The sequence below is a fragment of the Lissotriton vulgaris genome, chromosome 2_1 (assembly GCF_964263255.1).
Source record: "Lissotriton vulgaris chromosome 2_1, aLisVul1.2, whole genome shotgun sequence".
NCBI lineage: Eukaryota > Metazoa > Chordata > Amphibia > Caudata > Salamandridae > Lissotriton > Lissotriton vulgaris.
In genome coordinates, this window is record NC_141687.1 from 1676941989 (window position 1) to 1676967510 (window position 25522).

Genomic DNA, 25522 nt, shown 5'->3' on the forward strand with positions numbered 1-25522 from the left:
TTATTACAGTGTCGCTCTCTTCATTACCAGTGTTTCATTATTGGATCCACCACACCCAGATACATGGCTTCCATCCTGATACACGTATATCGAACGGGAAAGTCGAAATAAACATGAAGAAGACGTACGCTCATTTGACTGATTTTCTTGTCACCCCTTTACTCCCATACAGTGCCATTAGGATGGCGACCCCATGCCTGTGAACCGTCTAGCTATTAGTACAGCCCTAGAGCTACCAGCAATCCGGGATTAACAGCTGCTACCCAGGCTGCCTAAATTCACACTAGCGTTTCAGTCACTCTGCTTCTGCGTACAAACTCAGGGTTGTTTAGCAGCACCTGAGGTTTCACCAGTCTGACTACAAAAATGTTAGAATACATTTTGATTTTACATTATGTCTTCTTTGATTAGATTATGATTTGAGCCTCATATCGATAAAAAGAAATTACCATACAAAAGTCCAAAAATGTTATCAAGAAATAAAAAAAATAAAGTACATTAGTCCGTCCCTTTTTGTCCGCCAAAGACCACTTGGTGTAGCTTGCTGTGATGTCATCAAGGAACTTGCAGCCTGATTCATGTACGGGCCGTTTTGCGTGGCCCTAATAGCGAATCATAGCGACTCGCTATTGAGGACACGCAAAACGGCATTCATGTAGGAATTGCTAAATCAATAGCGATTCCTACATGTTCTCTATTTGCGAGTAGCAATTTGCTACTCGCAAAAAAAGGAATTTCTCCCCATTCAATCCTATGGGCCAAAAGGCCCATAGGAATGAATGGGGAGTATCCCTTATTTGCGAGTAGCAATTTGCTACTCGCAAATCAGATAGCGATTTTAAGGGTGCCAGGGGTGTCCAAAGGACACCCTGTAGCACCCCTAAAATGCACATTTGAACAGGTGTTTCGCACACACATGTCCAAAGGACATGTGTGTGTGCAACATGCAACTTAGAAAAATGCTTTTAAAAGCATTTTTCTATGTTTTTGCTATTTACCGAGAGGTCTGACCTCTCGGTAAATAGCGGCCCAATTTTGCTAAATCGCAATTTTTGCAAGTGTCATGAATAGCATTTAAGGAATCTCTAATAGAGATTCCTTAAATGCTAATCCTCGCATATTTGCTAATTCCTCATTAGCGATTTTAGCATTTGGGATTGTGAATCCCAAATGCCAAAATTGCACTCGCAAAAGGCAAGATTCTGAGAATCTTGCCCTTTGCGAGTGCAATTTTGCTGCATGAATCAGGCGGAAAGGTTTTTGCGAAGTTATGTCTTGCCCCTTTGAGTTCAATGAAATATGACCATTATTTTCCATGCCAATATGAGGCAACGAATACAAAGGGCATGTTATAACATTTGGTAAATGGCATACAAATGCCCGGGAGGAAGTTGATCTGCCGTACCTGTGTAAATCATGTATCATATTTTGAGATTCCCAGCATGCGGATACATGCTTGACTTCTACAGTGCTCCAGATAACAGAGTGAGAGCCAGTGAGCCAGTGAACCAGCAGGCCCAACAGTCCTTGGCGATATTGTGGGACTGCTGTCACAAATGTGGTAAACTAGAAATATACAGCCTGATTCATGAACGGGCCGTTTTGCGAGGCTCAAATAGCGAATCATAAGGAATCGCTATTTGAGACTCGCAAAACGGTATTCATGTAGGAATCGCAATATTAATTGCGATTCCCACTGATTCCTTATTTGCGATTAGCTAATTGCTAATCGCAAATAAGGAATAACTCCCCATGCATTCCTATGGGCCAAAAGGCCCATAGGAATGCATGGGGAGTCATTCCTCATTTGCGATTAGCAATTAGCTAATCGCAAATGAGATTGCGAGTACAAGGGTGCCAGGGGTGTCCAAAGGACACTCTGTATAGCACCCCTGCAATGGAAATTAACACAGGTGTTGCACACACACATGTCCAAAGGACATGTGTGTGTGTAACGTGCAACTCAGAAAAATGCATTTAAATGCATTTTTATGAGTTTTCGCAATTTACCACGAGGTTTGATCTCGCGGTAAATTGCGGCCCGAAAATGCGATTTCGCAATTGTTAAATGGATGATGAATTACATTTAAGGAATCTCAAATAGAGATTCCTTAAATGTAAATCCTCGCAAATATGCGAATTAGCAAATAGCGATTTTTGCATTTGGGATGTTGAATCCCTAATGCAAACATCGCACTCGCAAAGGGCCAGATTCTCAGAATCTGGCCCTTTGCGAGCCGATTTAGGCTTCAAGAATTAGGCTGATAGCTCCCATACCTGTGATATATTGTCAATACCCACTGAAAAATCCATTTAATATAGGAGTTTTCTCCTTGTATATCAAGCACAACTTGAGACTTTTCTGTGCACGATCACCATGGTTTACAAGGCTGTCTTACCCACAAGGACCAGCACTGGAAATAGTACCCAGGCAGCAGCCATAAATTGGGGGGGATCTGATACCATTGCTGGCGGCAGCATGTCCACAGCATCAGTATTCCCCATTGTGTAGCCAATGGTGGACCCTCACCCGGAACACTCTTTTCACCCATGCTCAAAAGGAGGCAAAAGGAGGCTAGAGAATACAGAGAGTTGTGGGGTGGACATCACCATTTTTAGATGGAAGTCATGTTACACACTTCATCATAATCAGGCAAAGAGGTTGAGTCTCCAACAGCTGCATGGATTCTTCATGAGCAAACATTCTCATGTTACAGTGAAGAAAGGAAGATAACATGACACTGATTGTGTCCCTGCACCATAGCCGGGCCCAGGGTTACCTTGCGTATTTACATTGCATACATCAGTCATAGCAGATAATTAGGTTCATTGTAATTGTATTATGTTTTAATGTTTGGATTTATTGAAACAAAAAGAGAAGTAAGCTGTTTTGGATAGCTTCCACTATGGCTGTCATTCACGCTTGGAAACATGAACATTAGGAAAAACATGTTACACACCTCGCTGAAAAGTCCACCAGACAATAAGACTGAACTTGTTCTGATTCAGTGGATGCCAAAATTGTCGTAGGCCTGCAAAGCAAAAGAGGGAATTAAACAGCAGCATTCTCTCCACTGGATAGTGATACAGAACTATCAATCAGTGACCAAAGTAGCATCGTACAATTAACCACCAACAGAGGAAGACAACCTATTAATCCACCACCAATGGAGGACAACACAGGCCTGCCATTCACAATTACACCGTGAAGGGAATGCAAAATAAGCTTGCCATTCAGCCATTATTTCAGAACATTATGTAGCCATCGACCAGCCATCATTACATTAGGAGAGGCCCACACATACCTATCAGATTAGCACACGGCTGTCAAATACTCATCAGTGCAGGACAGCGGATGATAATCACTCAAACAGCGCAGGTCAACAGCTCCTATCAATCCATCAGTGAAGTACAAAACATGCTTACCAATCAGCCATCAGAAGAGAGCAGTAGCATCAAAGCAAAATATCCCTGTCTGTGTAGATCATCTAAAGTGCTAATCGTCACTGATAATAATAGAACATGAAACGCTGGCCTTCCAACATATGATCCACAAAAACACAAATTATCAAAAATTGTATCAAATGTATTCAATAAGTATACTGTAGCATTGATAATAAAGGTACTGTACCAAAAATAGTCCAAGTGCATCCTACACCACACATACACATTCGTTCACACAAAGCCATACCCATAGATACTCAAACGTCCAGCGGAGTGAGGTTTCACAGTTTTCCAATTAACAGTATAAACATATGCGAAGACACACGCACCCTTGTAACATATGGCCAAACATGGCTCTATAACATCGATAGGAGTGGAACACGTAAGTCAATTTCAGAATTAATCAACAACTAAGCAAGCAGTTGATGACACAATTCATTGTAGAAATTCGAATTTTGACTCAACATGTGGGTGAATACAAAAAAGGGGGGAACAACAGGTAAAAAGGGAAACTCTAGCGCCGACGTGTATTTCGGTAGGTGACCCCAGTATGGGTCTCACCTTCTTCAAGGCGCACTGATCACATGCAAGCAGGTGAGGACACGCCACCGGAGTTAATGGACAGTCCATAACTCAGGGATGCCGGAACAACAACGTCATCAAAAGCGGGACCTTAAGTGGAGCACACGAGGATCAAAGGATAATATGAGCCCTCGCGATGTTGATGAAGCTCTCCAATGAGAGGTAAAGCATATATTAGAACAGATAGTCCACACTTTCTGGTGCACCCACGGTGTAAAGGAATGGTACCAAACCCGTCCAGCCCCTCGGGTTGGTATGGGGATGAAACGTTGTTGCAGGATTCCCGGGTCGCACACAGCTATCCATCAATGATCAAAGCGTAGGAATAGCCAGTCCAGTCCCATAAAAGCATACCAAGAATAAGAATAAACAATAAACAGTGCACTACAGTTCAGGAGGGTGAGATCTGCTCATAGCTAAAAATAAAAAAAATAATACATGTACAGGGTGGGTACAAAATAAGAGGCAGTAACCTTAAAATGCAGCACCTGATAAAACCCACCAGTATGTTGACAAGACTAGAGTTAGTATGAATAACATTACACATTTCATCACTTAGATATGCATTGGTAGTTTGTTGCAGTTACATTTTAGCCATCATAAGAACTAGAGATGTACGAATTTCATACAATAAAAACTTAATAGGATTTGAAGTTAAAAATGATAAAAAGTTTAAAGAGAAGTTCAAAACCCCCTAGCAAACCCCTAGAACAATCCTAGAAAATCCGGCACATTGGGCAATTAATTACTGCACAGGCATATTTACAAAAGACCAGCGCCTGCGCCACATTGAGGTCAGGAATCGCGACTCAGCAAAAACAATGGGCTTCTAGGTGTCATGCTTTCAAACTCTAGATGCCGCAACACAATGTACAAAGGGCAAAAAAAAAATAACATGGATTTCTGACTCTTCCTCCCAGTTGAAGGCTGGACACTCTCGCCAGGCCACGCTTGATCATTTACAGTAAAAGACACGGAGCAGCAAGGTGCCCAGTCTGAACTGGACGTATAATTTCCTTGCCAAAAATGGGTAGATATCATCTAAAAAGAGCTAAAATCTGTATTCATCCTTCAAAGTCAAGAATTTAGCCATCAGATGTCCTGTCACGTAAATTGTGTAATTTTAATAGGCTAGTTTATTCAGCTGCTATTAGATTGGAATTTGGACTAATAAGCACCTATATTCAAGGTATTTCCAGAGTTTTACGTTGTAAGGACATTTTTGGTGGTATGGGGGGGGAAATACTCTTTAGGTCGAGATTTCTCTTTGGCTTTAAACATTTTTTGTGTTCACGAAGAATCTGTGATTTCCCTCCCGCTATCAGAATTTAAATCCTTCGTGAAAAAATTGAAGAGGGAGGATGAGCTTTAATAGAGATATTGTGCTGTGTAATACTAAGGAGAGATTAAAGATAATAGCAAGGACTACTTCCCCGAAACTGCCTCATTAACCTGGAACCTAGATCATGGAACAAGACGCTGGTTTTCCCAATTTAGATTTAATCTCCTACCTCTAAATGATTTAACAGCATATTGGTCCCAGAATTCAAAAAATGGAAAAAATTGCAATTTTTGTGAGCTGAGATCATATTTTGTTTGTTTGTCCGGCACTGGCCTTTCATCGTCGTCATTCGCTTAGGCCGATGTTTTTACAAAATGATGTTAAGGTCGTAGCCTCAGCTCGCAACTTTCTTTTTAATCCCAAAAATGAAGCTGTGTGTGCAAAATTGTTTAATTTCTTTAAAGAATGTATGTATTTTAACTGTTTATGTACCAGGTCGGATTTAATTTCTGAACAGCTGATCTTCTTTTTAGTCATTTTATCCTCTCTTGATTACGAATTTATTTTGCACTATTTGGTCCTTATTTTATAGGCTGTTGCTTATTTAATTATTCAATTTTTTATCCCAAATTGTAAACTTGTACATGATTAGGCTGCTTTTATTTGTTATTTGCACAGTTCAGGAAATGCTCTGTTCTCTCATTGTTTGCTGCAAATTCCATACTTTGCTTCTTGAAAGTGCTTTAGTTGTCTCGGTTGCTTTCTAATTGCTATTTGCACAACTCTGGATATGCCCTGTTTCCTCATTGCTGGCTGCTAAATCCCAAACGTTTATCCCTTGAAACTGTTATATGTTGACATTTTTTACAGTCTTGTTTCCGCTGTTTTACCACATGGTTTTATTGCACTTTATATATTAATTGGTGTCTAATTTTTAAGTTCCAAAACTTTAATAAATTGAATTGAATTGAATTGAATTGACGGGCTCCCTTGCACCTCTGCTAGTTTACACAATTGGTAGGCTTTTACTAGTTTGGGACGGGAGATTAAAATTCTTCTTTTATATGGATAAAGCAAGAGATTTGTGCTACTCCTGGGAGGCTCAGTATCTCTTTCAATTCCTCTCTGTAAGCTGCCAGCTCCGATGTCACCCATAGTCCGCCCCAGAAGGTTAGGGGTCTGAGACCTAACTACTCCCCGATGGGTCAGATTCCTAAGTCCAGCTGTAAAGGGATGAAGGGGGTACTGGAAGGGAGACCTAAAATCTGTATCACAAAACTGTTTTCTACTTTACTCATGTCTCCACAGTTACAGTGCCCCCATAGTTCAGCTCCATGCATTGCAGCCCCCCTAGGCTTGCACCTTGTGAATCCCCACTATGGGCCCGGCTGGTTTGGAAGATGAGTTTCTTAATAGTTTGATAATGCCTCCAGTAATCTGTGCTAGCAAAATTTTAGTTTTGGCAATTTTTGGGCCCCACTCCATGTTTTCTGTCAGGGTGACCCCTATATATTAGAATGTCATCACCCTGTCCAACCTGGTGCCCTCTAAAGTAGGGTTGGGACGCAGTGTTTTAGGCGGATTGAAGACTAATGAACTTTGTCTTCTGAGTATTGATCTCAAACCCCCTGCTCTTACAAAAAAAGGCTGAGCTATCCAAAACCCTCTGGATGCCCATAGGGGATTTTGACATTAGGAGGGTGTCATCAGCAAACATAATTGCTGGTACATTAGTGCCTGTCAGTTTGGGGGCGTCATTGTCCCTGACCTCAGTAAATTGGGCAATCAGTGCGTTGACAAAGAGGCAAAACAGGGTTGGTGCAAGCACACAGCCCTGTCTTACTCCTCTGTCAACTGGAAAACGTGAGGTCAGGTCTCCTCTTTTCCCACACCTTACCTGGGCAAAATTTCCCTCATGCAGTCTTATAAGTGTGGTCAACAGGGAGGGGCGGATCCCCATTTCTCTGAGTACCTCCCATAGCTTTACCCTGGGCACCAGATCAAAAGCTGTCTTGAGATCCATGAAGATCAAATAGAGGCTGCTACCCTCCATTCACACAGTTTTCCAAAATATAAGTTGGAGTCTATATATTTGGTCAACGGTGGAAGTGTTCTTCCTGAATCCGGCCTGATATCGACTTAATATCCCATGCTCGTCCATCCACCCTTGGAGGCAATCAAGGATTATCCGTGCAAAAAGCTTTGTGTGACATCAATCAGGCTGATCAGCCTGTAATTGCTTGGTAGGAGGGGGGAACCTTTCTTAAAAATTGGAACTATTTCAGTCCCTGACCAGGTTTCAGGAATCGGTTTACCCTTCAAGATGGCATTAAATAGGACCTGAAGGTAAAGTCCCCAGATATTCGGTTCGTGCCGGAAGAGATCCCACAGAATCTAATCCAATCCAAGTGCTTTACCCGTTAGGAGCCTATTTATTGCATTACCCACTTCAGACAGGGTAAACTCTAGGACGTCTACCTGATTATCCCGATGCAGAAATACCGGTAAATCAACGTGGCCTGAAATATTCTTTGTTGTGTACAAGGCCTGGAAGTGCCTTTCCCATACTTCTGCTGCTATATTGGGTTCTACTACTGGCTTGCCCTCCCAACTGCCCGTGCTAACTATAGACCAGAACTCTTATTGATCTTTTGAGGCTAGGGCAATTTTTAGGCATCCCATTTATTGATTTCCCACGTCTTTTTTGTTAAGCATGTGGTCTCTTTATACAGCGCCCTCATTTGTTTTACGAGTGGCTTATCATTAGCTTTAATGGCTTCTAGTAGAGCCCGTTTTGCCTTATGGGAGCTATTGTTAAGCCATGTTTGTATAGCTTTTTTTTCCCTCATTGTAGCACCTCTGTATAAAATATTCAGCCAGCTTTGATACCCATCCTGCGTGCAAATCTGAAATTTTATTCATGGGAACTGCTGGCCCCGCTGATACAGCCACTTCTGTTAGTTCTATCAAAACCGGGACTACTGTTGCATATAGTGTGGACAGCTTTCCTGGAGACTGCTGTGTTGCCGCCCATTTTATTCTCTTCCTATTATTGGAGAGTGTTAATCTGTTATATACAGGGGTACTAGTGGTCGGGGCACTTCCTAGCTTCCTGCAAGATAAATACCAGAGATAAAGCATTATGATTGCTGTCATGGCGTGTAAGGACAAGAAAGTCATGAACTCTATGCCAAAGCCTCGTCCCCATTAGAATGTAGTCAAGGAGGGAGGCTTGGGCCACTCTATTGAATGTTAGGTTGCCAGGAGTGTCCAAGACTGGGTGACTATTACATGCTCTTAGGGAATGGGTCAATGTAAATGCATTAATCTGGGTTGCCAGCGGTGTCCAAGCCTTAATTGGGGGGATCTGTGGTTCAGGGGTAGAACATTTGCATCCTCCTCACTAGGGACAGTGGAGGCTCATATTGGCAATTAAAATCTCCCCCAATATCACCCAAGTGTTAGGGGGGACAATGGAGAAAAAGGAGCTAAGTTGGTCAAAGGTTGGGGATTCCTTGCACACACTGACAGGGAGGGAGTAGATGTTGATAAGACATAAGAGCCAATTCCAGCTTAGTGTGGAAACTAAGTACTACACATTGGATGTCATTGGACAGAGTCCAGCTGTTTGGCTGAGTAGCCAAGGTGTGTGCCTACCCAGATACATAGACCCCTGTATGGGCTACCCCTCCCTCCCAAGGTAGCCGGGATGGTAAATGGCACAAACCCAACCCTAAAAGAGTCTTGCCGTACCCTTGTTTCCTGGAACAGGCAGATATCGAACTGATCCACAAAAACTCCCCAATCAGTGAAAGACAATTTACTTTTCAGGCCGGCAACATTCCAGGATAGGTCCTTTATCTTCCTACCTAGATTCTGGTTGACAATGGGGGCACCATGAACCTGTGTGTCCCTTGTTGCAGCCGTGGGGAAGGTATCTAATATCCTGGCTTATTGTTTTGTGGTGCATTGCTGGGGTTTGGTGGATCAGGGGTTGGGGGGGCTGTTGGCACTGGGGATTCCACCGTTAACCTTGTCATATTGTCATCTAGCTGCTGAGTTGTCATGGCCACACCCCATATAACTGTCCCTGCCCCCGGCTACTAAACTGACCTGTATGGGCCCATCTGGGCTCTTCTGGTTCATCACGATACACCACAGTTCTCATACCTAGGCCTGTTCCCTCTCTCTCAATTATTCAATCCACTTCTTCTAGGCCCTCAAATCTATTACTTACAATTGTTGATCTGGCGGTACTGTGGTCGACTGGCGGGATCTAAGGAGGTATTAGCCCTGTCGGTTATGTGTCGGCGTGAATAAAAGTGATCTGATGGTAGAGCTTGGATATCAGTGTGTGACTTTTGGGGCTAATTTCCTGGCTTGAAAGCCAGCAAATTGTCTGGGGATTTCTCAAGTTTACAACTATAGTCTCCCTGCTTCATCTTGGAGCTATTTCCTACCCAACCAACTCTGCGGACCAGTAAAACTTCTCCTGCCCAGTCATAAGGGACTTGTCTATGCCTTGCCAACCAGAACAAGCTTTTGTTCATAACATCCAGGTATGACTCTCGCTGGCCATTTTTTAGCACTGGTACCCCTATCAGCACGATGACGCAAAGAGATGTGGCTGGGGACAGATTTATATTGGGTTGTAATATCACTTTTGTATTACCCGCATTACTCTCTCCTCCTACATACCCCTCTCTATACTCACTGGGCCCTAGTAGGGAAGTAGCAATATTGTTTTAATTCTGCCTAGTATTAACTAAGGGATCACTCCTGGCCTCAGGGTTGGGATTCATGTTTGTTGTATGGGTCATATAAAGTTGTGCCTGCTGATGACCTGATCTTAATAAATGGGACTTAACAGTTTTGTCACTCCTGCTAGTTTGATTATGGAGCAAGCTGGGGCTGCGTGAGTTGGTGGAGTCCTGGCTCCTTTGAAACCCTATAGTGTCTGGGGGTGTCAGGCTGGGAGTATCTACCTGGCAACTAAAGTCAGTCCCCCTCAAAATAGGTAGGGTTTGGCTGTTACCCGTATTTACTAACCTAATGTCCCCCAATGTTTCCAATTTTTGTATTCGATCTACTAGAGGAGCAAGCTCTTCCTTTATAATAATTTTGAACTGAGCCAATAAATCTCCAACCATATGCTGTGCCCAGAGTGGATAGACCAATTAGGTTTGGGTATTAACAGTACAACCACCCATTAAGTTGGAGGTAACCACGCTAGTCGGGGGCCCTCCATTAACTTTCTAACTCGTGGGTGCTCCCCCATTTGTTTGCTTGTTCTTTCCGGTCTTGTGTAAAGTAAGAGTAGCACCCCCTTTACGAGATACTGTTTCGGGGGCTGCTTCTTGTCAAGGAGATGCCCAGGGCACTTCTCTTTGAGGTAATGGAGATGGGGTGGGGGTTCTTGAAGTGGATTGGTTTGTCAATGGAAGGCAAAGATCTGGGGTGAGTTTGATTTCTGAGGTTACCACTCCTATTGCCCTCTGTATCATTCTATCGATAGAGGTCGGGGAAGCAAGGGGGAGGTGGTTGTTTGTTGGAGGGACTGTTTGGCAGCGCAAGTGCGTTTCCCCATTGTAAGTTTTGGTATAGGCCTAGAATGTCCCTCTTGCTAGGACCCACAACACTTACACTTAAGCCTAGTCTACCGTGGATGCACAAGGAGACAGTTGCTCATTAGATAACTATAAACTTAAGCATTTGGAGTATAATAAAAGACTTTTATTAAAGGGAGAGCAGAGAATCAACCCTAGCTATTATATTGCAGAGGGTGGTATACAAGACTCTCCACAAATGCAAATTTTAGAGCAGTCTAGAAGGTCAAACTAGATGTGCTCGCCCCAGCTTGCTTCCGTAAAAATCCACTAGATCAGATTGCAAAGTTCAATACGAGCTGGGCCCTGGATCACAATAGGAGGCCAACAATGTCTTACCCGATACGGTCCTGAGAAACAAAGCCAAAAGAGGTGGCCCTACCCTGCCTCTTCCTGGCAATGATGGGCAAGGACGGGCCCGCCCTTGGCCTGGGCGCGGCCAAGGCACGGCCCGCCCTGTGGGGGATGAGGCAGCGTTTTTTCAGCGCGATGGATAGCGCCTCCCCCTCAGCTGCGGTGGTGGGAAGGAATGCGTTGCACCCTGGGACTTGGAGTCTCACCAGGGTGTGTGGCAGCCAGGCGAGGTAGGGGGTAAAGCAGTATGTTGCACCCTGGGATCGAAGTCCCACCAGAGTGAATTGCAGCAGAGCGAGATGCCCTCAGAGAAGTCTCGGTGAAGCCCCGCACAAAGACAGAATCCCGTGCCGCTGTGGGTAAGGCAGTGCTTTTGAGGACTATGGAGAGCGCCTCCCCCTCAGCTGCAGTGGTGGGAAGGCGCGCGTTGCACCCTGGGGCTTGGAGTCACACCAGGATGTGTGACAGCCAGGCGAGGTAGGGGGTAAAGTAGTATGTTGCACCCTGCGATCAAGGTCCCACCAGGGTGAATTGCAGCAGAGCGCGATGTCCCCCGGTGATGTCCCGGCGAAGCCCAGCACAAAGACAGCATCCAGCTGTGTAGGAATAGCACAAAAGCACCAACAGAGGAGAGCACATGGCTATGAATCCGCCATCAGTGCATCAGTGGAGGGCAGCACAAACCCATGGACCAGATATAAGTGGAGCACAGCGCACCTATCAACGGGCTATCAACAGAGAAAAGATGGTGCTCATTGGTCAGTGTTTTGGGGGAGTACATGCTACGGAGGGTAGGAGTTTTGAGATTGGTCAGGAACTACTGGGGTTGCAGTAGTACACCTGCGGGGAGAGCTTGGACCCCTAACATAAGGAAGTTGCTGTGCAAGGGGGTGTTTTGAGGTATCTGGTGTGGTTTCCTGTTTGACTGTCCCCAGGTATATAAGAGGAGTTGTGCGCAGAAACGAGAGGGCGACGTAATTTCGGAGAAGGAGGGTTATGATGAGTGACTGTTAAGTGATTGCCCCTACATCAGCACTGCACCTCTAACGATGGGAGTCCTCAATTACACTGCACTGACCCTGATCAATTCCTCCATCCCCCAGTTTGGTTGTTCAAAACCAGGCTCTTCCTATTTGCCATTCTTACCACCATTTTCTTTCCCCTGCCCGAAGGTGCATGGAGCGAGGGACACCACGCGGCTCACGCCTCAGTCCTGGATCCTTACCTGGTTACAAGGGTTGCTGGTGCAGATCTCCACTTCAGCATGGAGGTAGAGGCTGTCCATGCCCATGATCAGGAATGTATCAATCTTAAATCGAGCCTCGGTGTCTCTGCCGTTCTTCACGATGGTCAATAAGTCACCCAGTTGAGCACTGGGGAACCTGTGGAGAAGGCAGAAGAGAGGGTTAGAAGGGGTCCCATCCAGACACTCACCACAGGCCCTACTCTGAGCCTTATGTCCTGACTCCAGACTGCTACAGCGCATCCACAGCCACTGCTCTGTTCCTTGTACCCAGTCTGTAAGGCTTGGGCAGGATAAAGAAGGGCCGGGGAAACCCGAAGCAAGGGTTGGGCTCTGCGTTATGATGCAGCTCTTTCTGTGTCCCACTCAAAAGACAAAGTCACTGCAGGATTAACAAGTGTCCTACTTCACCCCACATGACAGAAAAAGATAGGAGACATTTAAGCTAAAGCTGCAGGAACACTGAACCCACGACACGTAACCTTACACTGCCGGTTCAGTAAGTGTCATATACTTTACGCAGCGCTCACGCTGCAGCAACAGCAAGGATAGGTTACTTCGCACTGCACTACAGGCATAATTCACATTTCACTCAGGGCCAGACTGGGAACCAAAACCGGCCCTGGCAAAGTGCTCGGCCAGGCGCCCCAGGGGGAGGTTGGGGGTGCTACCGAGCTCTTTGCCGGGGCCGGTTTTTGGCCGATTTTGTTACAGGGCCGATTTTGCAGCTATGCCTCAAAACCAGCCCCCACCCTTGCGACGCACTAGGGGATTGCTCGGTGCCCGCAACGGCCAGTCCGGCCCTGATTGCACTACAGGAACAACAGGGAGATTTTCCACCTCGCACTGCAAGTACAGCTAGAGAGATACCTAACCTCACACCGCACGATCGGTGAGGGAGATACCTCACCTCACTCTGGAGGAACAGCGGGGGAGATACTTCACCTCACACTGCAGGGTCAGCGAGGGAGATACTTCACCTCACACTAGAGCAGAGGTCTTCAAACCTTTGGATGCCGAGACCCCCCTGTCAACATTTTGAGATGTAAGGACCCCCTCCTGACAAAAATGTCTAAACCCGTAGGCAGGGCTGCTGGAATTGAGGCGGTGAGGACCAAATTTCGCAACACGCTTGACTAAATTGTGTGGGTAGAAAATGTAAAAGATGTTATGTGATGCCACATATTTTAGGATAGCATTGCTTCTTTATTTTGAAAATTTTTACACACAGAATCTCACGGAGGAAAGATTTCCCCCCATCAGTACCAGTTTATAACCAAAACACAGCAATTAACATCAAAAAGATATCTAGTCTACCTTTGTGCAGGGCCTTCCACTCCGCAGGAATACGTGCTGCCACCAGGGGCGGCTGGTGACATTTGAAAGTGGTGTGGCGTAAACTAATTTGCATATTGCACCGCAGCGATCGAGCGCAGTGAGCGAGCCCGAACCACCTTGCATCCATCCATACATCATTCATGCATCCACCCATCCATCCACCCACCCTGCATACATCATTCATTTATACATCCACCCATCCATCCATCATGCATCCGCTCATCATGCATGCATGCATCCATACATCATTCATGCATCCACCCATCCATCCACCCAACCATCCTGCATCCATACATCATTCATGCACCCACCCATCCATCCACCCATCCATCCGTCCATCATGCATCCACCCATCATGCAAGCATCCATCCATACATCATTCATGCATCCATCCATTCACCCACCCATCCATCCATCATTCATGCATCCACCCATCCATCTATCATGCATCCACCCATCATGCATGCATCCATCCATACATACATCATTCATCCACCCATCCATCCATCCACCCAACCATCCTGCATCCATACATCATTCATTCATGCACCCATCCACCCATGCATCCATCATGCATCCACCCATCATGCATGCATCCATCCATACATAATTCATGCATCCACCCATCCATCCACCCAACCATCCTGCATCCATACATCATTCATTCATGCACCCATCCACCCATGCATCCATCAAGCATCCACCCATCATGCATGCATCCATCCATACATCATTCATGCATCCACCCATCCATCCACCCACCCATCCTGCATCCATACATCATTCATTCATGCACCCACCCATCCATCCACCCATCCATCCATCATGCATCCACCCATCATGCATGCATCCATCCATACATCATTCATGCATCCATCCACCCATCCATCCATCATGCATCCACCCATCATGCATGCATCCACCCATCCATCTAACATCGCCTCAAAACACACCTTTCGTCCTTGCGCAAGCATGCCACGCACAAAACACACCCTTGATCCTTGCACATCAAGCACCGCCCAAAGCACACCTTTCATCCTTGCACTGCAAGCATCACCCAAAACACACCTTTCATCCTTGCACTGCAAGCATCGCACAAAACACTCCCTTGATCCTTGCACTGCAAGCACCGCCCAAAACACACCTTTCATCCTTGCACTGCAACATCGCCTCAAAACACACCTTTCGTCCTTGCGCAAGCATGGCACGCACAAAAACACACCTTTCTACTGTAGGAATGCCAGCTTCTCTTGAAAATGCGCCTTTTCCATTGGGGAATACACACGCATTGTTTCAAAATACAATTCACGGCTTTGAAAATGTGCATTTTGCCTTCAAAGAAGCACATTTAGTTCAAATTACGCACTGGAAGCTTTATATTTTTAAACAAAAGGGTTTCTTTATATTTAAAGGGTAGTCCGTGATCCGTTTTAACATTACAATTAGGAATTTTACTTTTTGACTTTTTTGTTTCAGTTACTGCATGTTCCTCTTTGTAATACTGGTAGGGGCTTTGAGAAATAAAAGAATCCTGATTTGACTTGTTGCATCGAATACGGCTTTAGGGAGGTGGGGTGTCCTGTTCAGCCGGAGGAGGTCGAGGGGGAGGTCAAGTGCTGCATTTGTTTATCAGGATGGAGAAGCAGCACGTTTGGACTTTCACCTCGCCCAGTACTCAGCCATTAGCCCCCACCCGAGGCGCCCGGCATTAGCATGAGAATGCAGCCTTGGGTTTCTGGTGGCCGGGCACTCACTGGACTGTGCTGAGGGCCCCCCTGGAACTTGCCCCTCCCCCAGCAACACGGAGCTGCGGGGGGGGGGGAGGGGGGCATGTGTTACACCTCTGGCTGAGCCCCCAGCAGTGCAACAGCCGGGCTGAGACAAAGGACGGGGAAAGAGGGAGGGCTGAAGCCCTTGGGCCTTTAGAAGTATGACTGGGAAGGCGCGACCCCCTTTGAATCGGTCCACGGCCCCCCTGGGGGTCGCGCCCCACAGTTTGAAGACCCCTGCACTAGAGGAACAGCGGGGGAGATACTTCACCTCACACTGCAGGGACAGTGAGGAGAATACATCACCTTACACTGCAGGAACAACAAGTAGACGCTTCAGTTAACACAACAGGAAAATCGTTAGAAGGACCAATTACACTTTGGGCCGGCCACCTCACCATACATTGCAGAAAGGCGTGTGCTTCACCTCATAGTGGAGAAACTGCAAGCACATGATCCTTCCCACCCAGGGTACAAGTTGAGAGTGGAAGTGAGTGGAAGGCACCTTTGCACTTTTTTTTAAAGATTGTACGCTTTTCTTCAGGCCAAGGGCAGGTGAGATGTGTAACCAGTGTTGGTAATAGGGTCTGAGTGTCACCTTCTGCCCTACTACTATAGCTGCATATACAATAAAGATATTCTGTCTCAGACTCTCGTACACTTTCAGTGTAACCTCACGCCGGACGTTCTTAACTTGCCTTGAAGGTTCTTTATTACCACAAAGCCAATGTCTTTATAAAAAGCATATTATATTTACTAGTACCAGCCTTTTCATTAGAAATATTACAACTTTCGGGGTTATCATTTCTAACCCCAATTTGTTTTTTCTTATATGTGGAAACATGCATATGATTTACCAAGTGTCAAACTGAAACTTACAAGGTCATTTCCACATTTCTATGTGGTGGCTAGGCATATATATAGCGCTCATAGTGTTCGGAGGCCATGTCGGAGTACAAATATAAAACAAAACACGACTAGAATACTCACACACTAGGTCACATTTTTTATCTTTCACACACATTTTCCTTTCACCTAATTTGTCATCCTGATATGACATGGTGTGTTTGTAATTTAAACTGTAACAGTTCAAGAGCGTGTAGCTTCTTAAACAGATGTCAATATTCAATAAGTTAAGTTTAAGTATCTGGTATGCACTAATAAACTGTAGCTTCAGTTACCCCCACCTGCACTCCCTTTCTCTCAAGCTCTCCTTGACATGGACCAGGGCTTTAAGTGGAATTCAAAAAACTGGAGGGTCTCTGGAAGGGCGTGGCTGATATAATTAAGAGCGTGGCTTGAAACACTAAGGAGCATATTTACAAGAACTGGTGCATCTCTGCATATTAGCAGAGATGCGCCAGTGAATTTGTGTCCCACAAAAAACCCTTGTGCCTCCATGGACGCGTTGCATTTACAATTCGGCGCACCATGGCACAAGGATAGACAGATGCATGACACATCTTCTGGCGTAAAGGCAGCTCATTGCTGGAGTTGTGTCCCAAGCACAACGCAACTCCAGCAATGGTTAGGATGACCTATTCTTAACATGCTGCGTCACTCCTTACGCCTGTTTCAAGCAGGCCTAAAGTTTTGATGCTGTGCATCGTAAAAGTGACTCAGTGAAATCTTGTAGATTTCACTGCGTCATTTTTACGAGGCTTTCTCACGTCGGAACGCCCACCCGGAATACATTATACCTGACACCGGTATAATGTAGCGCAAGCCTTTACAACATGATGCATCTACCTAAATGCGTCACGTTGTAAATATGTCGCAACGTGGTGTATTGTTTACGACACTGCTGCATCACAGAAGTGACTCAACTGTGGCGTAAAGTTGTCGCAAGGGGCTTGTAAATCTGCCTCTTTGTTCGAACTCTCTGATTAACATTATGGGCCTCCCGTATGATATTTTGATGCATCTTTCTGTCTTTGCATCCAGATATAATATTAAACTTAAATCACACCTACAGCAAGCCAGGAATATTGGCTTTGTCAATGGTTATTAGTTGCATTTGCAGGATCTATGACAGAATATCGAAAGTCAGATTATCGAGATACAAAAATATCGCAACAAAAATATCGATGTCAACAATATCGACATCCTATCTACAACAAGGTAAGTACAAATATATCGAAAAAAATATATAGATGTCAAAAATATTGTTTTGAAAAAACATATTTTTTTAAATTAAAAACAATATGTTAAACTAATTAAAAAGTACTTTAAAATATAATAAATATAGTTAAACATATTTTAGATTATTTGAAATTAATAAGTAATATACATAATTTATTAAAAAAAAATTAAACAAATACATATAATAGATAATATATATAAACCTACGTAATAATCACTTTTAATAAATATTGTAAAAACTTATAACTAATAAAAAATATTATAAATTACTAATTCAACTATAACCATAATGATAATAACATAAATAAAAATGTAATAATTATACAAAACAAAGTAAAAAAATTATTTTACTTTTAATATTTCTAAAATTAATTATAAACTACATTAAGTAAAACAAAACAAAAAATATTAAATAACAGAGGAAATAAAATACTATTCAAACTCCCCCCAAAAAAACAGTAAAGAAAATGTTGCATAGCGTAGGGGTAAAAATTACTATTCCCACTCCAGTAAGTGCAACAGTAGGGAAAACGTTGGATAGCGTAGGGGTAAAAATTACTATTCCCACTCCATAGAGTGCAACAGTAGGTAAAGCGTTGGATAGCGTAGGGGTAAAAATTACTATTCCCACTCCAGAGAGTGCAACAGTAGGGAAAATGTTGGATAGCTTAGGGGTAAAAATTACTATTCCCACTCCAGAGAGTGCAACAGTAGGGAAAACGTTGGATAGCGTAGGGGTAATAATTACTATTTCAACTCCAGAGAGTGCAACAGTAGGGAAAGTGTTGGATAGCGTAGAAGTAAAAATTACTATTCCAACTCCAGAGAGTGCAACAGTAGGGAAAGTGTTGGATAGCATAGCGGTAAAATGACTATTCCCACTCCAGAGAGTGCAACAGTAGGGAAAGTGTTGGATAGCAGGAGGGTAAAAATTACTATTCCAACTCCAGAGAGTGCAACAGTAGGGAAAGCGTTGGATAGCGCAGAGGTAAAAATTGCTATTTCCACTCCAGTAAGTGCAACAGTAGGGAAAACGTTGGATAGAGTAGAGGTAAAAATTACTATTCCCACTCCATAGAGTGTAACAGTAGGTAAAGCGTTGGATAGCGTAGGGGTAAAAATTACTATTCCCACTCCAGAGAGTGCAACAGTAGGGAAAATGTTGGATAGCGTAGGGGTAAAAATTACTATTCCCACTCCAGAGAGTGCAACAGTAGGGAAAACGTTGGATAGCGTAGGGGTAATAATTACTATTCCAACTCCAGAGAGTGCAACAGTAGGGAAAGTGTTGGATAGCGTAGAAGTAAAAATTACTATTCCAACTCCAGAGAGTGCAACAGTAGGGAAAGTGTTGGATAGCGTAGGGGTAAAAATTACTATTCCCACTCCAGAGAGTGCAACAGTAGGGAAAACGTTGGATAGCGTAGGGGTAAAAATTACTATTCAAACTCCCCCCAAAAAAACAATAAAGAAAATGTTGCATAATGTAGGGCTAAATATTACTATTCCCACTCCAGAGAGTGCAACAGTAGGGAAAGCGTTGGATAGCAGGAGGGTAAAAATTACTATTCCAACTCCAGAGAGTGCAACAGTAGAGAAAGCGTTCGATAGCTTAGGGGTAAAAATTACTATTCAAACTCCAGAGAATGCAACAGTAGGGAAAGCATTGGACAGTGTAGGGGTAAAAATTACTATTCCAACTCCAGAGAGTGCAACAGTAGGGAAAGTGTTGGATAGCGTAGGGGTACAAATTACTATCCCAACTCCAGAGAATGCAACAGTAGAGAAAGCATTGGATAGCGTAGTGGTAAAAATTACTATTCCAACTCCAGAGAGTGCAACAGTAGGGAAAGCATTGGATAGCGCAGAGGTAAAAATTACTATTCCAACTCCAGAGAGTGCAACAGTAGGGAAAGTGTTGGATAGCGTAGGGGTAAAAATTACTATTCCAACTCCAGAGAGTGCAGCAGTAGGGAAAGTGTTGGATAGCATAGGGGTAAAAATTACTATTCCAACTCCAGAGAGTGAAACAGTAGGGAAAGTGTTGGCTAGCGTAGGGGTAAAAATTACTATTCCAACTCCAGAGAGTGCAACAATAGGGAAAGTGTTGGATATCTAGACATTAAAAATAACATACTTATAAATAAATTTATATTTTAAAATATTAAAAATATTATGTATTAAATAAATCTAAACTATTTACAAATCCCAATAAATAATTATTTAAAAAATAATTACCAATGAAAAATTAATATCCAATAAATTAATTACCAATACACAAATATAAATGTAATAACTACTTAATTACATATCAATTACTTTACACACTATTTCCCTATGAGCACACAACAAACACCAATAATAAAATAATACACTTAACATAATGATCAATTAATACATTAATACAAATGAATTACCAATTAATAAATATTAATTACCAATTAATTATTGATTAACAATAATATAATTGCCAAACACAAGTAATAAAACAAGTATTACTTAATTACATTTAAATTACTTCCCACCCTATTCCCCTATAAACCCATAACCAGCTACAAATCATAATTATCAATTAATCAATTAATTAAAAGAAATTACTGATTAATACAAATTAATTACCTATTAATTAATAATTAATATATAATTCCTAATAAATTACTAATTAATTTACTATAATTAAATTACTTCCCACCCTATTCCCCTGTAAACCCATAACCCGCTACATAACATAATTATCAATTAATCAATTGATTAAAATAAATTACTAATTAATAAAAATTAATTACCTATTAATTAATAATTACTTTATAATGCCTAATAAATTAATAATTAATTTACTATAATTAAATTACTTCCCACCCTATTCCCCTGTAAACCCATAACCAGCTACAGAACATAATTATCAATTAATCAATTAATTAAAATAAATTACTAATTAATAAAAATGAATTACCTAGTAATTATTAATTAATTTATAATTCCTAATAAATTACTAATTAATTTACTATAATTAAATTACATCCCACCCCATTCCCCTGTAAACCCATAACCCGCTACAGAACTTAATTATTAATTGATCAATTAATTAAAATAAATTACTAATTAATAAAAATTCATTACCTATTAATTAAAAATTAATTTATAATTCCTAATAAATTAATAACTAATTTAGTATAATTAAAATACTTCCCACCCTATTCCTCAATAAACCCACAACCCTCTACGGTACTAAAATACAAAATGTACTTAAATTACATTTAAAAAAAAAATAATACATATTAAATACATAATAATATACATAACAATCATATAAAAATCGATATTAGTAACATCGATATTACTAACATAGATATTAGTAACTTCGATATTAGTAACTTTGATATTAGTAACTTCGATATTACTTACATAGATATTAACAAAATCGATGTTACTATTTGTATAAAATAGTTAAAATGCTTCAGTTCTGAAATGATGAGATTGTGAAAGAACTGTGACGAGTCTCTTTAAAGATACATGAAAGGCAGTGAAGGACAGTACTGCTGCGAAATGAAGAATTTTTTTTCTCACTCGGAGGGTGAGGACAATAAAAGGGAGCCCGAAATGGGCCCGTTTCGACACCTGGGGACTTATTTATGAAGGCCTTGCGCCACTAGTACGTCACTTTTTCCCATTTTAAAAGTGACACACCGGCGGCGCAGGACCTTCATAAATAAGGATCCTGCTTTTTAGAACTACAGGCAGGAGCCGGCCCACTTAAAACCCTGAGATGGAAACGTTTGAAGGAGACCTGCTCACCTTTACCCTGACCCAATGTCTACACTTGGGCAGCCTGCCCTACCTAACACAAGTGGCTGGTCAGTTCCTCGACCCCACGGTCCTGTTCCTGAGAGGCTGTCATGTGGTTCTCTTCCGGTACTCACCCGTCAGTGATAATGTCGTAGGACTGGGCTGCGTTGGGGTCACTGGTCCCTGTGGCGTACAGACGCGTCACCAAAACTGAAAATATTGTTGCATCGAGGTCTGGTATCGACACAGAAACATACAGGGGGTCCTGAACATTGACAGTCATTGTTGCATCGGTGTAAGGGATGGTGAAGGTGGAATCCGTGTAGGCGACAATGAAAACCGTCACTGCACCAACCCCTCCAGGGAGTGGGATGTCTGTCACACTGAAATGGTAAAAGACAAGAGTGAGTTGTCACTACTGCTACTGAATGCGCCACTGACATCTGTTCTCTCATGTTCTGCCGTTCAGACACCACCGGCTGCAGCGAGGGAATGTCAGGATACAAACGCTCACAGCTCTTTTACAAAGGTTGTCCAAGGTAGGTCCAGAACAGCTTGATACAAAGAAGAATATTGCGATATCCACACAAGATAATTTATATGGAAATAATCTGAATGGAAATCATTGATATAAAAAGTGCTTATCCGGAAAATGCGGTATAGATCCCACTCTCCTGGATCTACGATGCACTCAGCCTTCCCCCACACACAGCATGACAGATCAAATATGTTAATATGGGGCGGGTTCTAAAGAGCTGGGTCCGTTTGGCCGTGTTGGGGATTACGGTTTGCCAGTTGAAATGGTTTTCGCTGGATACATTTGAACACTGGGCTTTCTAATGTCCCTCTGAGGAAAAACAAAAGTATTGTTTAAATTAACCACCAGTTAAAACCAAAAGACACCGACTGACAGCTACAGTGAAATCAACTGATATTTTCACCATAACAGATCAATAGGAGTCCAGAATTCCTTAGGAGAGGCCCTAGATCGTGAACCATTTGTACTGGCACTTTCACCGCGCCACTTAGGGGAGAAGGGGAATGGGCTGTAAATATAAAGCCAGGAATAGAGCCATTCACAAGTCAAGAGTCAGGCCTGGTCAAGGTGGTCCCTATCCAGGCCACATTTCCAGGAAAAAATCCTGAATGTATAAATGATTCTCTTTTAGATCTCCTGCATGTAAATGTGTCTTTGGTTACATATGACAATATCTGGCATGTACTAGGGTTGGGCACTGCTGATCTACCTCTGCCAGTTCTTTGGGGAAAAGTTTAGCTTCTACCTACATTTGGAAATAATGATCATTTTTACCAGACAATGAACAACACACGACTTCCACTGAACTGAAAAAAAAACATGACAGGAGTGTGTAGTTACCTCCCTATAAATTATTATTAATTACAATGTTATACTGTTGCACATTTCAAACAAATGCATGTGTTCTTCCATTGCGTTGCTACTAAACGCAATTGGTCATAAGTTTGGCAAAAGCAAGAAAGAAAATTAGAGTAAAAGTAAACATTTATAAATGACCCATCTTTTTGTTTAAATGCCCAAATGGAGACTGTGTAGCTATTTCCACCCAAACGCCATATTGGATTGCATGTTACCCCGCCCCCAAGCGTTCAAATGGAAGACTTCACCTGGAACCAGATTACATTGCAGCTCACTGTAACAAAGCACTTTTGCGCACTGACATCTCTACTAGCTCACACGTACAGAAACATTTGCAGTAGCTGACCAATGAAGGTATGATATACTCTCTTCAAACAGAGGGAAAATGTGCCACCAGCAGCCAGTGTCCACTGATATATATTTTATTTTTGGACTGGCTGGTCAGAGAAACTGTCAGTGTAAAATTGCCCTGCAGTGGAGTAAGGCTGGGTCACCTGTGAAAGACCAAGACTGCATTTATATAAAGTGCCTATACACTCGATTGCTCATGTTGCAGTCAGTACATCCGAAATATTACATACTCGTCCCGTTACACTCTTATTGTAAACAGTCCCATGCTGATCTCATCACATTCATTTTATATTCAGACCATGACTCAGATTACATGCTCGCCCCATCACACTCATTGTGTCCTCCTCCGATCCTACTCATTACGGGCTCTACCCATCACAATCATCCTATGATCACCCCATCACAGCTACTGTGTGATCGGCCCATCTCACTCTTTACGTGCACACCCCTTCACAACTCTTAGGTACTCACCCTATCATACTCACCTCATTGTTACGTTTAGTGTCGTTGCGAGGGAGACGGGTATGTTGAGAGGATATGCGCAGGAAAAGGCATAAGAAACGTTGTTCCTCGCAACGAGCCCTGACGCATCCACCTTTGCCGGGATTGTGAGATTATTCGAGTAAAACATATGGGTGCTGGTGAACTGCATGTGAAAAAAGAGACATTAAGAGATCACGCATTCAGGTAAAAAAGTAGTAATGGCAGATCGGGATGGGACACAGAAAGGGCTGTAAGAAGATGGGCAGACACATGGTGGGTGATACATGGAGATCAGAGGGGTGCCCAGGCCATGAGGGTAGAAGATGGGGGTCCCTATTAGGGCACAGAACAGCATCCTTGAGTCTGCTGGACTCTTTCATCAGATGAATTCTTGCATATTAACTAAGAGGTTGCTAAAGAGGCAACAAGGTGCAGGGTTTGGAACAATGACGAACCCCATTTGAACTAGGACTGTGCAAAGCCGCAGGAGAAACTTCCGCCAGTTTGGAAACAAAAGCAAGATGATTTCATTTCACCTACTGCATAGTTAAGTTTCATCCACAATTTCATACATTTACGAGATAATGCATTTTTCCCCATTTCACTAATGCTGATTATAGTTTCACACACAGTTGGATCTAACCACTCTTGCTGATTACGAGTGACAAGAAATGAAGGGGATATTTTTTGAACAGATGACCCCATATGGGACTTAGATCACATTCAGCAGTCCCTTCAGGCCACTAGAAGGGCGGAAAGGTTGTCCCATTACACCACTGGAGCGTACGTCTCATTGTCTGTGACCTGTGATTGCCCGTGAACATGGAGTTGTCCATGAAAACCTTTCGAGCCAGCCTGTTTTTGAGCTTTTATAAAATGTGTTTTAAATTTAGGGTGCTCACTTCCCTACCGCACCTAATGACCCAGTGCGCATAAAGGATCGGTCGTGCATGTATGGGGCGACTGAGCAGAAGCTGCTCTCACCGTCAGTTGATTTCCACAGACTGCTGAGGAGGTGGGGGCGGAGACAACCACCTGGGCAGTGCCATCAACCACTCGTGCACCTGTGCAGCCCACGTCCAGAAGGTGCAGATTGGTCGAATCAAACCTGCTCTTCTCAAGCTGGCACTTGCTCACTTTCACCTTCATCTGGCCTGAGAGGCACTGCACGATGGGGTCTGGAGGCAAAACTGTAGAGGAAGACAGAGGCAGAAGAGTTCAACAGAGGCACAAGCAGGCAACAGGTGAGGATCATAAACGAAAGGTGAAAGTTAGAACTGGGAGTCTCTAGTTGGCTGATGTAGGTACCTTAGACCAAATAGGGACCTTTGCTTCCACGTCAGAGAAAGGAAGGACACCTTCTCAGATAGCCCCTGCTCACCCCCTCGGTAGCTTGGCACGAGCAGCCAGGCTTATCTTCAAGGCAAGTGTGTAAAGTAGTTGCAACCATGCTCTCAGTAACCCAATGATGACACCACAAATGGACCCACACGAGTTTCATAAAAAAAAACAAGTATATGTTTACATAAAAAGATTTACGATGAGACCACACAATATAAATCCAACACATGCGTATTTGTAATATTCCTTCTGGCTGGTTATTAGGCCAGCCAGCCCTTGTAGGTTCTGGCGGTATTAATGAGCAATTCTAGATGATCCAATGCAGTCCTATTGCAATGCTATGCAGTTCATAATGCAAGAATCGGGCACTTCACATGGTAAAAATAATGCAGTTCGTTATGCAAC

General features: G+C 43.1%; 1 protein-coding gene across 1 annotated transcript; it reads right to left on the reverse strand.

The window, feature by feature from the left end:
- Positions 1-2964: 2964 nt before the first annotated feature.
- On the reverse strand, positions 2965-24940 carry LOC147733075 (uromodulin-like). Its single transcript, XM_086958916.1, has 5 exons — positions 24761-24940; positions 23779-23939; positions 21681-21929; positions 12494-12650; positions 2965-3032 (listed from the first exon to the last, which is right to left on the reverse strand). Exons 1-5 carry the CDS (start codon positions 24923-24925, stop codon positions 3006-3008), a joined length of 759 nt encoding a protein of 252 aa, XP_086815042.1. The 5' UTR covers positions 24926-24940; the 3' UTR covers positions 2965-3005.
- Positions 24941-25522: the final 582 nt, after the last annotated feature.

Excerpts from the sequence above, each read along its gene's own strand:
- LOC147733075 (XM_086958916.1), bottom strand. The coding sequence starts at position 24,925 with ATGAAGGTGAAAGTGAGCAAGTGCCAGCTTGAGAAGAGCAGGTTTGAT. Across the intron at positions 12,651-21,680 it reads TACGACATTATCACTGACGG|GTTCCCCAGTGCTCAACTGG; the intron begins GTGAGTACCGGA and ends CCTTCTCCACAG. Across the intron at positions 3,033-12,493 it reads CCAGCAACCCTTGTAACCAG|GCCTACGACAATTTTGGCAT; the intron begins GTAAGGATCCAG and ends TTTGCTTTGCAG.